At 38.3% G+C, this 12,495-nt stretch overlaps 1 protein-coding gene across 3 annotated transcripts in view; it reads right to left on the reverse strand.

Annotated features, from left to right (window-relative positions):
- Positions 1-12,495, reverse strand: part of LOC103744080 (lymphocyte antigen 75) — a 148,084-nt gene that overhangs the window by 113,564 nt on the left and 22,025 nt on the right. For all 3 annotated transcript variants that reach the window (XM_008845737.3, XM_029569689.1, XM_008845738.3), the window contains exons 5-11: positions 11,243-11,353; positions 9,746-9,886; positions 6,461-6,652; positions 5,422-5,579; positions 3,961-4,071; positions 3,350-3,438; positions 3,051-3,220 (exon numbers count right to left, since the gene is read on the reverse strand). In XM_008845737.3, the coding sequence (XP_008843959.1) occupies positions 3,051-3,220; positions 3,350-3,438; positions 3,961-4,071; positions 5,422-5,579; positions 6,461-6,652; positions 9,746-9,886; positions 11,243-11,353 (972 nt within the window). The remainder of the gene's footprint in view (positions 1-3,050; positions 3,221-3,349; positions 3,439-3,960; positions 4,072-5,421; positions 5,580-6,460; positions 6,653-9,745; positions 9,887-11,242; positions 11,354-12,495) is intronic.

Consider the following 12,495-nt stretch of genomic DNA (forward strand, 5'->3'; position numbering starts at 1 on the left):
GAGAGTCAGAAAGGAAAGACTAGAAAAGGATCAAGACTCAGATCTGCACCTGACCCAAAGAAACCTGAGAAAGTCTAGCCTCTAAGTCCCACTCAGTCAGCCCTCCTGAAGACTTTTCTTAACTTAAAAAAAAAAAAAAAAGAAATAAAATGAACTTCTTTTGCATGCTGCTACAGCCTTTAACAGTATTGAAATAATGGAGAATCACCATTGCAGAGAGTGGCTACAGATTCTGAATGGGAAAGTTGCCTGTGTGACTAGTGCCTAGAGGCTCCATTCAGCAGAAATGGCAGTGACAGTGAGACTGGGTCAGATCAGCTGGGCTAGAAGAGGTAGAAAGAAGAATGAGGTTTCTACCTCTTAATTCTTAGCCTGTGGTGGCATATATGATTTCCCAAACATTATCTGAATAAATTTCCCATCCTTGGAAAGGTAGATTTCCTTTCTCAAGTTGTTTTTAGTCTCTAGGTGACTGTCAACCCATTTATTCTAATTCTGACTTACTGACTTCAGCTTAGAGGAAATTATTATTAATTTTTTACCCCCACAAGGAGGTAGTTGGGAGTGAGTCTAAAGACCACTAATAAAGAATACTGCTTGGGGACCAAAATAAATGGGAACTCAGTTACGGTCTGAAAGGCTTTGTGAAGAGGTGGATTATTTTATACCAGGCAGTAGGGGAAATGGTATGGCTTTCAACTAATGCGTGAATGGTGGTTTCCTAGAGGAGGAAGTACTTAGAGTTCATGGGAAATTCCAGTCTTATATATCCTGGTTTTGCCCCTTCTAAAAACACTGTCCTTTCTAAAAGTTCAAATATAGCTATATTCTTTTGAATATAGCTCATATTCTTGATACTACTATTAAAATCCCCAAAGCAGAGTTTATAAGTCAAAGTCACATACCTGCTCTCAAAGGCATTTTATCTCAACCATGGGAAGCTGAGGCCTGAGGAATCACTGCTTTTCTCCAGTGAACCATTTCTGCGATGTCCTTGGTTCCTATTCCTTCCCTCTATCTGTGCCTGCTCCTGCTCTTTGACCCCTTTATAGATCAGATTATTTCAACTGATAGACTTAGGTGATGAATAGGGATGCATAAATAGAAACAGGGAGGCCTTTCTATAACTTTGATTGGGTGTTTAAAAAAATTTTTAAAAAATAAATTTCCTTTACTGAATTTCCATGCTAATGTTTGGATTTATATGACCTAGACCATTTGTGGTTTTCTGTTTATGAGGGTTGGTTTCTTGGCTTTCCTTGAGAATAAAGGCTAACAGAAAGAACTGTTTAACATGCTCCTGATTTTTCTTACAGTATAGTAGCTTGAATTGTCTGCTTTGATGTGTACCTTTGTAGGGGTCAGCTCTGAAGGGGGCAAGGTTCCCCAGCTGCCGGCAGTGGGGATACCTGCAGACAAACGACACCTTGGTTTTATTTGCAAGCCTTGCAGGGGCAGTGATTTAGTGTGCCGTAGCAGTGGTCATAGCAGATTGATTATCTAGTGGACTTGATTTGGCTAGGAAGTGGGCTTTGAGAAATATATCCAAGGTTGAATAGGTTTTTTTTTTTGTTGTTGTTGTTGTTTTTTTTTAAAAGAAAACATTGGTTGTAGATGATGAAAAGGTAGTTTGCCCTCTTCTATTTATTTTCTTTTCAAATAGTTGCATTTAAAAAATGCTGTTTTGTCCCACTCCTCCACTTTGCTCATCTGTTAAAATAAAAATAGGGGTTTTGCTTCTGAATACATGTAAAATTTGCATAGGTATCTTCTATGAAAATAATTTGTAATCTGTAGATATTATTACTTGGGAGATGTGTTGAGATGTAAAATCCCATTCTTTGGGTTGTGGGTTTTTTTGTTTGTTTTTCTCCAAATAAATCTGATCTTTTAAAGTTTTTTTTTTTTTTTTTAAAGATGTAAAGCACTTCATAGGAAACGTCTAGATTCTATTTGATACTTACATACAAAAGATGGCAAAACCCAAAAAACCCCACACTGGTAGTGCTAGCTCTGAGTAGTTAGATGCTGTTTTGGAAAACATTGCATGATCCCTAAGGACTTAATGGAGAAGATGGAGGCACTGTTTCTGTTTATGGTTTCATAGACGCCAGTCCTGAAGTTTATTAAGCTCCTCATATCCAAGAGCAGGTGAAGGACGGATCTGGAAGGGATGCTGTGTTTCACCAGTCTCTGATCTACCACTTTACTTTTTAAAAAATTGAACAGTATTTTTTAGAATACAAAACCAATTTTTGCTCATATGACAACCAGCATTCTTTTGTTGGTGTTCCCCTATGCTACCCTCTTTCAAACCTCTTAAAGCTCAAATAACAGAGATTGTGCCCCTTCTTCTCTTATGCCTTCCATGGAGGTAGATGTGGGAAGGGAGCTTCCTCCACAGTGCCCCATCCCATAGAACTCCATGCAGAACTCACTAACGTATGCATGCTGATTGCTTTTGTTCTGACTCTGGATTTCACATTTTTTTTGTGTGTGTATGTGAAACATTCTGGTTGGCAAGGAGTTCTGTGCTTTAACTGAGTCTGTGCCTTCGTATCACTCTTTTTTCTTTCTCCATTCACGTTCTGCCTCCATTCTATAACCACAAGCAATTGGCCTCAGCATAATAATCTTTAATGAGTCAGCATTTAGGATAGTCACTGAATCTCAGCAGGAGAAATAAAATTCCACTCTCCCAAGCTTCCCACTCCACATTCACCTTAAAGCAAACAACCTTTTTGAAAAATCATAAACTGTCGCCACTGTCTACCCTCAACTGTTGGATGCCTCAAACAACAGGTGGGGACATGGAATCACTCTGTGCCCGCTCTCCTTTCCTCCTTTCCTGGTTCTACACCCCCTTCTAGAAGCTTCTTTCTCTTGGGAAATCCTGAATGGACAGGCATAGGACCTGCAGATGAGAGGTAAGAGCAACTGAGGGACTCCAGTGCAATGTGAAAGCATTTGACTGAGACCTGTACCAGCTTGTCAGCTCTGTCCTGAAACATTGCCGTCACTAACAGTACTTTAAAGGCTTAGACACTCACCTGGTTCAAGAAAATTCCAGTTGGAAAAGGTCACAGCCTGCTTTATTCCACCACCAACTGCCCAACTATATTCTCCACGGGAATCTACATCTCTCAGGCCAGTCCAGAAGTATTTCTGAAGAGACTTATCATACTTTTTCATCATATCATTCAGGTATTCTTGCTCAAATCTACAAAAGATGAATCAAGCCAGCAAATGTCTCACAATTATTGGATTAAATGAAATATACACTTTTTTTTTTCTTAAACTATTTAGGTGAACTCAGAAGTTTCCTAGTCCATGCCTACTGATGTCATACCTGTTAGTGATGGTCAGATTGCAGGTTGTTCCAAAAGGGACCTCATCCTTGTAAATCTTGTAACAGGTTTTTCCATGTCTCTTCCAGCCCTAAATTAGAAGAGAAATATTGTTACAGAGTTTAAGACTTAATGATATCCCCTCAGATGACCAAGAGTCTACTATCCTGATAACATCTCACAACTTGTGGAAAGTGAGGACATGAGTGAATTAAAACATTTGATGAGGGCGGGATGTGGTTTTCTGGTCACCTCTACACAACAGAGGTGTGACTTAATTTTCTTTGCCCATTGTGCCTGACTCGCCATAAGAATGTTACAGTTGTTGGTTGAACTATTTTTCAACAGGAATACCATCACTGGAGGAAATAAAGCCATCAACATTGAGGACAGTAATCACTTACATACTTATTCGTGAATAGGTAAATCTTTTTTCTTCTGTAATAATACTTGTATACTATGATTTTCTTCCTTCTTACTTGCTGTCATATAAATTACCAGAAGCTGGTAATTTCCTTTACTTTCCAAGTCTGAATTGCATAAGTTCCAAATACCATCTCTAACCAAGGAGGTATAATTCTGCTTAGGGAACTCAAAGAGGGATTTTACATACCTCATCTGGAGGACACAGCTTATCAGACCCTGTATTATCCATTTTTTCTCCCTTCTTCTTACATATATATCTGAGTTTCTTTTCACAGGACTGGACTTTCCACTGACCTAGCTTTTAAAGAAGAAAGAAAAGTATATTCTTACCAAGGAAATTATTTGGTAAATTTGTAGATTTGAGTCACCATGATTATGGGGGCAGCGAGAAGCTGTTGTTTCAGGATCACCTCCAGGCCACAGTGTGCAGTGTACAAGCATAACAATCAAACCGCCAAAGAACATTTAGTCAAGAAGTTGGAGAGAAAGAAGCACATCCCACAGTGGCCAGGATTCCATTCTTCTTTCCTGTGGCCTGGCCAAAGTTTGTTCACAGGTTGAATACTTTGGGCATACCTGCTAATCTCCATGTCATGTTTAACAAGGATGATGGTGGTTCCAAAAGCTACTTTTTCAAGAATTCTAGAGTTAAAACTTTCTTTCAATTATTCTTCAGCTAGACTTCAAAGTTGTTTCTTTCAAATATACTATATAAAATTAATTTTGCTGAATTGACTATGTTGATTTGTTTTCTTGAAATTAAACTTTAATAAGTTGATTGTGATGAGGGTCAGTTTTGAACTCTGGAATGCTGTTTAGGTATGCTTCAGTTTACTCTTTGCTATAGACCTCACTCCTCTCTGAGAACGACTTAGCTTTCGAAGTAGGCTGTGAAATGTGACACCTTGTAAAACACATCTTCACTATTGAAAAGCACCTAAATATGTACACCATTTGTTGTCTCCATTTAAAGTCTCTCTAGATGTCTGGGTGACAGTCATTCCAATTACCAGTTAGAGACAACTGTCCACAAGAAAGTGATACAAATAAAAATACAGAAGTGATTAAGTCCTTCTGCTCAAGATATGCCCTATTTTAGGCTCTTAACTAAAGTATGCTCAATGAATGTTTAGATTTTTTTTTCCGAACACATTTAACCCAAATTTTTAAACAAAAATTAAAATATTGAAACAAATTAAAAATTTTTATCTAAAGTTGAAATATTAAAAAGCACTTTCACTTAATCCTTAAATTTATGATTAATTCAAAACTTAATGTGAGCATGAAAAGATGGGTTTTTTCAGGTTAAACTGTGGCTACTTGCCAAATATCAATCACCCAGCAAAAAGGCTGATGGACACCCTGACCCAGAAAGAAAGCAGGTTATCAGAGCCAGTCTGGCACAAGAATCTGAGTCTAAAGTGTCTGCAGATCTGTTTCAGCACACAGCAGATGCTCTCAGAAAGGGGACCGCTCATTTAGCAATTGCCTTTGTTTACCTTTCATTCAGTAGCTATCAGAAAGACAACATACAGGACTTTTGCTTTTTCTTTCTCAGCTTGCACAGAAATACCATATCTAACATAATGTTAATATTATTATTAGCTATAATAAAACAACTGTAAATAAACCCCAGGAAGTGTCCTACCTTTCCTAAATAGGAAACACAGTTGGGAGTCTTATTGTAGGGAACATTTGGTTCATTCTCAGCCCAGTATGTTAGAGTGACTTCCGTGCCATCTGACCACTGGAACAAAGTGGGGGTATTTATGTTCTTAAGGCCTGTCCATATTTCTTCTTTGACATCTGAAAGAAAAATGCTTTGTTTGCTTTTGCTCCATTACATTCTTTAATATGCCTGTTACTGATTTTCACATTCTGATAGAGAGTTTCAAGAGCTTTATGGTATTAAGTCTGCCTACTAAAACTGTTGATAAGACAGGCAGGGCAGGTAATGAAGATTTTCAGTGTCACTTGTGAAGATAAAATACATAGGAAGAACAGCCTTCTGAGGGTCTATCAGCTAGACATTCCTCCCATCCACTGTACAAGAGCCCTGCTTTGTGGGTATTAATGGAACTCTATAAATACAAACATAGACAGTCTAATTGGAAATAATTTTTGTTCACGACTGCCCTGGAATGAATCTACTGCTTTCACATGGAAAACAATGAGCACTGTGCTGGCACCGACCCAGCAGGTACCCATTACTACCTGTTATTGTTAAAGAATCTAAGAAGGAGGCATAATGCAAGCAATCGAGTGTGTTTAATAATCACAAAAGTGAAACAATCATCCAAAGTTTCTGAAAGAACTTAAACTTGATTTAGCATAATGATGGAAAGAGGGAGATTCTTTGATCAGTGCTTGTATTGTCAAAATGGTGGCCACATGCATAAATGGCTATTTAAATTATAATGCAAAGAAATGAAAATTCAATAAAAGTAATAATTTAGCCCCCCCCCCCCTTTCCCTAACTACATTCCAAAAGTTCAAAAGCCGTGTGTGGTCAGAAGCTACTGTACTGGATAGTGTAGGTGATAGAAGAGTACTGTCACTACAGAACTCTAAGACAGTAGAGATTCACAAGAAGAGACTTTAAGCTTGTCATTCTCACCAAGAGTCTGAAATAGGGATACTTTGAAATGTTTTAAACTTCTAAAACATGCTGTTTAAAAACAACTCACCCTCACTATGGAGTTTTGTGACAACCACCTCAACATCTGCTAAGGAATGAATGCTGATGAGGTCACCACCAAAGGCTTTGCATTTCAAATATGCCTCATCCCAGGAAGCACTTTCATTTAGCAGCAGAGAGCAAAATCCATTATTTGGCAGCCAGTCCGCATCACAGCGGGTGTCTGAATACGTCCAAACATCTGGGGGGAAAGCAGCAATTTATATTCCAGTAAAGACAGACCTATTTTGAATCAACATCACTGCAAAATTTTCTTTCTTGAATTACAAGGCTTCAGGAAAATTGGGAGATGTGATGTCTGATACTAGAGTGACATGAATTTATGCTGTGCCCAATGTATACCTAGCATCAGAAAAATCCCTTCAGAGATTCAGATAGGATGTATCCTTACTGTAATACACATAAGTTAGCGACTGGACAAGGTTACTGAAGGGGCGCAGACAACCGTCAGGGAAGGGAATGACTTTAGTCCTAATAGACAGAAGACTGGTGTGGGGTAAGCCAGATGCTGACAATTCTTTTCCTGGGACTCGGATTTAGAAGGTTTCCCTCCTGTTTCTGCCACTGAGATTAGTATGAAGTCAAATCTTCTTTTCTTGTGTGATCAGTTTAACAAGGGGATGTGTATTAATGCTTACTGTTAAATAAAGGACAGGTAGAGATTTAAGGAACAGATACATGGAAGAGCTGGCAGCAAGGAGGGAAGGGCAAAGGGCATCATTAGACTGCCTTCATTCCCTGAGAGACTAGTGAGTCTTAGTTTGACTACAATGACACTCATAAGGGAAGGTCTGATCTTTCAGATTAGGAGCAGGGGTCTACTCTCCTTCACCAAACTGGAAAGTAGTTTGCTAGTTTGGCTACTCTGATTTAAATGATTCAGCCATACACAGTCACCTTAAAAATGTGGACAGTTTTTTTTTTTTTAAACTAAAAGATAAAACTCAGGTTCAGTTAATCTCTTGCAAGATAACTCAATTAAGGCTGTAAATAGCATTGTTACTTTTAGATATTTCAATTATGGCAAAGGAAGAGAGTAATCACATGCAATTGAACTTAGAACAATCATTTCCATGTTCTAGTCTTTGTGTTCTGTGAATACATATTTTTAAAAATTAAAACAATAAGTAAGCATATCATTTTGTTCTTTGTATTTTCCTGCTGGCACAGTTAGAATAGATGCATATTATTCAATCTTGTAGAAACATCATGATCTACTTAATAATTGCTATTCTGAGATATTTACTTAATCCCTCATCAGTTCTTGTTCATTTTCACTTGTGTCAACTTATGTATTGTGCTTTTGGTTGCATGGATTACAACTTGGTTTGTATTAACTTGGAAGATAAATGTCATTTCTCTCTGTTATCTTAGAATGTTTCCTTACATTATTTATTCTATTTATTTTAATTTTTTTGCCATGCTCCTTTTTGGATAAAAAAAATTGGGGGCTAGGAAGTTGACTCTGTGGGTAAAAGCAGTTGCTCTGCAAGTATGGGGACCTGAGTTCTAATTCCCAGCACCCACATAAGAAGCTGGGCCTGGCTGTCAGCCTGGAACCCCAGCATTGGGGGGTAGAGACGGTAGAGCCAAGAGCTGGCTGGCCAGATCTGGCTAAAAGTAGAGTTTCTGGTTCAGTGAGAAGTCTGGTAATAAGGCAGACAGAAATAGAGGAAGACAACCAATGTTGCTTAGGGCACATGCATGCATCTCTATACTCACATGGATGCAACACACACACACACACACACACACACACACACACATACACACTCGCACATGTACAAATCTGGTTGCCTTTTCCCTTTCTTCATAATTCCTTAAAGCAGGGCATTTAAAATCACGTTCTCTCCTCGCAAATTTGATTCTTAGTGTTTCCCATTCAGTGACGATTGACAGTCCTGGCACTTTTCCATTCTTGCAAATATTCCCCAAATCTCTGCTCCTCAAATACTTCAGCTACTCTGGCATATTTTTCACTTCTAAACTCCCTAGAAAACTCTGTTCCTAGTACATAGTTGGTCCTGTACATCTCATCTTTTACCTGACATTTTTTTAGTACAATGTCCTAAAGGACCAGCCTGTAACAGAAGAGCAGAAGGCAGCTGGGTGCTATGGGGCGAGGGGAGGAAAACCTGAGAACACGCCTGCATTCAGAGCTTTTAACTTGCTAAAGGTGCAATACGTTAGATCTGTTCTTACAGAATTAGTGCTCAGACTTGAGCATGCATCAAGCCTACCAAGATGGCTTCTTAAAACACAGACTCCAGGGTCCTACCCCTCTCGTTTCTGACTCAGTAGATCTGAGGTGGTTCCTGAAAATCTGCGCTTCTTTTTAATTTGTTTCTTTGTTTATTTGTATGTGTATGTTCATATGTGTGAGTTCAGGCATGCATATGCCAACAGCACACATATGGAGGTCAGAGGACAACCTTGGGTCTTTTTTACCTTCTACACTGTTTAAGTCTTGGTTTCTTGTAGTTTACCACTGTGTACACCAAGCTAGATGGCCTGTGGGCTTCTGGGGATCTTGTGTCTTGGCCTCCCATCTCACTATAGGAACTCTGGGATTAAAGACATATGCTATCACATCCAGTCTTGGGTATGTTCTGGGGATTTGAACTTAGGTCGTCACGCTTGGAGTAGCAAATGCTTTACCTACTGAATACTCCCCAGCCTAGGAAGTTGCATTTTTAATGGGCAGAGGTGATATTGATGCATGTGGTCTGAGTACCATGCTTTGACAACCACTGCATTAGAGGAAAAAGGATCCACTAGTGATCAGAATGTTTCTGTCATTTTATAGACCTATACATATTTTTACTTGATATTCTCCATTGCCTCAACCAAAGATTTATTGACATTTTGTTGACAGTGTCTAACAAAAAAGTCAGGGGTAGAGGGATGGCTCAGTTGGTAAAGTGAGGACCTGGGTTTGATTCCCAGATCCCATGTAAAAATGTCATGTGGTGCATGCCTGTAATCCCAGTGTTGGAGGGCAAAGACAGGAGGATCCCTGGGTTTACTGTCCAGCTAGTCTAGCCTAACTGGTAAACTTCAGGTCTATAGAGATCCATTTCGAAGGAGGTTGATGACATTCCTGAGGATGACAGCTGAGGTTGTCCTCTGTCTACACACACACACACACACACACGCACACACACACACACACACATACAAATAAGGGTAAAAAAATGGCAGGAAGTGAAGAAAAGGTGGACATACATAATCTGGAATGCATTTATTTGACTTCATAAAAAATTGAGGAAGTTACCTGTGAATTCCACTGTATTGTTTAATGGTTTCTTGCAGACATAGGGAAGCTGAGCTTCACAGGAAACGCTCTGCCACAGTCCTGACTCGGCATCCATCCTTGCACAGCTTGATCCACCTATTATAGGTGCACTAGGCATATCTTAGAAAGAAGAATTTTCAAAGTGGAAGAAGAAATAGATTAAGGCCAGAGAGCTGGTTAAAAAATAATTCATATTCATAATTTTCTCTATGGGAACTCACAATGTAGTTAAAAGTGTCAAGTAAATTGAAATGTTATAAGCCTCAGTGGGTACCAATGTGCTTAAATGGGTCTCTTCTAAAACACAAGATAGAGGGAGAAACATTCTGATCCCTCATAGCTAATTCAAAATGGAAAAAACAAACAAGCCTCTGTTCTCAAGATGTTTCTGTGACATATACCCTGTAGCCAGAAGCTCTTAAACTACTCCTTTATAATAAATATTTATAACATGATGAAAATATTAATTTGTATTTCTGCCTTTAAGGCCTTCAATTAAGGATTAATTTAAGGACTAGAAATGTGCTCAGTGGTAGAGCACTTGCCTAGCATGGTCTAGTTATTGACAAAGTAGAGTATTAATTAGCTTATTAATAAAAACATTTAGTTAGTGAAAATGACACTGTCATTTTATAGTATTTAATAAGTTTTCCTAAATTTCTGCAGAATACTTTTATACTGAAATTAATGTTAATATCTAGGTTTGATCTTTGTCAAATTTTATTTTTCAAAAAGGTCCTTATTCTTTCCTTTGTGGAAATTTTGACTAAGTAGGATCTCTTCATTGAAATATTTAATTATATAATAAAATACAGCTATTGTGTTGCCAGTACTAGGGTGTGATAGTGGGGAGACCCCCCAATAATTCAAAGAGGAATAAATATTTCTGTATTAAGGTAAGCTGTAGATTAAATATGACACAGATAGTCAAGACTCAATGGGATCTGGGCTGGAGGGATGGCTCAGTGGTTAAGATTACTGACTGTTCTTGCAGAGGACACAGGTTCAGTTCCTAGCACCCACATGGTGGTTAACAGCCATCTGTAACTCCAGCTCCAGGGGATCCAACACCCTCTTCTGATCTTCATGGGCATTGCACGACATGGGTGCACTTACATACATGTAGGCAAAACACTCATACACATAAAAGAAAAGTAATAAAAATATTTTTAAAAAGACTCTATGGGATGTAGAGTGATTACTGGTCATGTGGTTCATTCTGGTCTTACTTAAAAATGCAGGGGAAGTCTAAAGGCCAGGTACTCTAAAGGGGTACTCTAAAATGTGCTCAGTTGCCCATGGTATGACACAGTTTGACTTATATAGTACCATAGTTAAGAATGGCTTAGGAAAAGAATTCTGAGAAGTAACCATAAGATTGACAGTACTTAAAATTTTGTAAGCTCTGAACAAATGGGAAGTTCCTGGTTTTTGAAGCTTTTGCTTTGTGCAGTGTGGTTGGGGAGGGGCATTTACCTGGATCCCAGTTGAGAAATTTTAGTGGCTTGTGGTCTGACCATTCCCAGCCTCTAGCAGAGTAGAGCTGATTTAATCCAATCCAAACAATTTTAGCAATGTCTTCTTTTCCTGTAAGAATCATATAACTTTTAAAAGTGACAAAATTATCTAAATCAGACTAGGTTTCTACTGATAACCAAAAAACAGAAGGTCCTGACTATAAGTAGGAATCTCAGTATCAGTTGTCTAGGCAATGTCAATAGCAAAACTCATTGTTTTGAGAAAACCAAAGTCTGATAAATTCATTCAATTCTGCCTTCCAAACAGCTTGCCCAACTCTCTTTCTTTTTAAATAAAGAAGAATTTCTAAGAGTGGCTGTTTCACTTTGTATTTTCAATCCTCTGGTACTGATTTAGAACACTTGTCAAAAGCAGTTTCTAGATTTTGAAGATCTGATTATATTCCAAACTGACAGGTTAGATCTCTAAACACAAATTATTTTCTGGGTCTTAGGGAGCTAAAAAACTAAATTATAAAGTACTGCCCTCATGAAAAGTTTAATCCAGTAGAAGGGAATAAACTATGGACCCTTCAAATGGCAAAACATTTCTGGAACTGGGTTTGAAATATGTATAGGAACTGTTTCATATAGCTCTAGAATTCAAAGAGTGTTTAGGCTGGACACACACACACACACACACACACACACACACACACAGAGTACAGTAGAGATGTATTATCCAATTTTATTATTTTTCAACCAAAACCATCACCAAAAGAACAAAGGAAGACAGGGACACATACATAATTTCAATAGTGAAACTGGTTGCCAATATGCTACAAAACATGGATGCAATCACATTTGTATCTGTCCATACATACTGGAGAAAAAATGGAAAGAATGTGAGAATATAAGGATTTTCACCACTGTCTAGGAGGACACGAACCTGGCAAGACTTTATCAACACCATGAGGGGAGAATTTAAAAAATTAATCGGTCACGAAAACCAGAGGGAACCATATTATTCCTACAATCTACTGACAAATTATACATAACAGATCAAGAAAAATATCTCTAGATAAGGTTTATTTGAGACCAACTGGTCATTACCCAAGATTTATCTGCAAGACACACAGTAATTAAAAATGCCAGAATGGTGGAACTAACCATCTTGGGTGTTTAACAGACATCCTTTGAGGTCTATAATAATTTGTCAGAGGGTCATAAAGGACACTTTTTTCTCCTTCCCCTCCTAGGTCGACTAGTGCC

Source organism: Nannospalax galili, unplaced genomic scaffold (genome assembly GCF_000622305.1).
Source record: "Nannospalax galili isolate Female #2095 unplaced genomic scaffold, S.galili_v1.0 scaffold540, whole genome shotgun sequence".
Taxonomy (NCBI): domain Eukaryota; kingdom Metazoa; phylum Chordata; class Mammalia; order Rodentia; family Spalacidae; genus Nannospalax; species Nannospalax galili.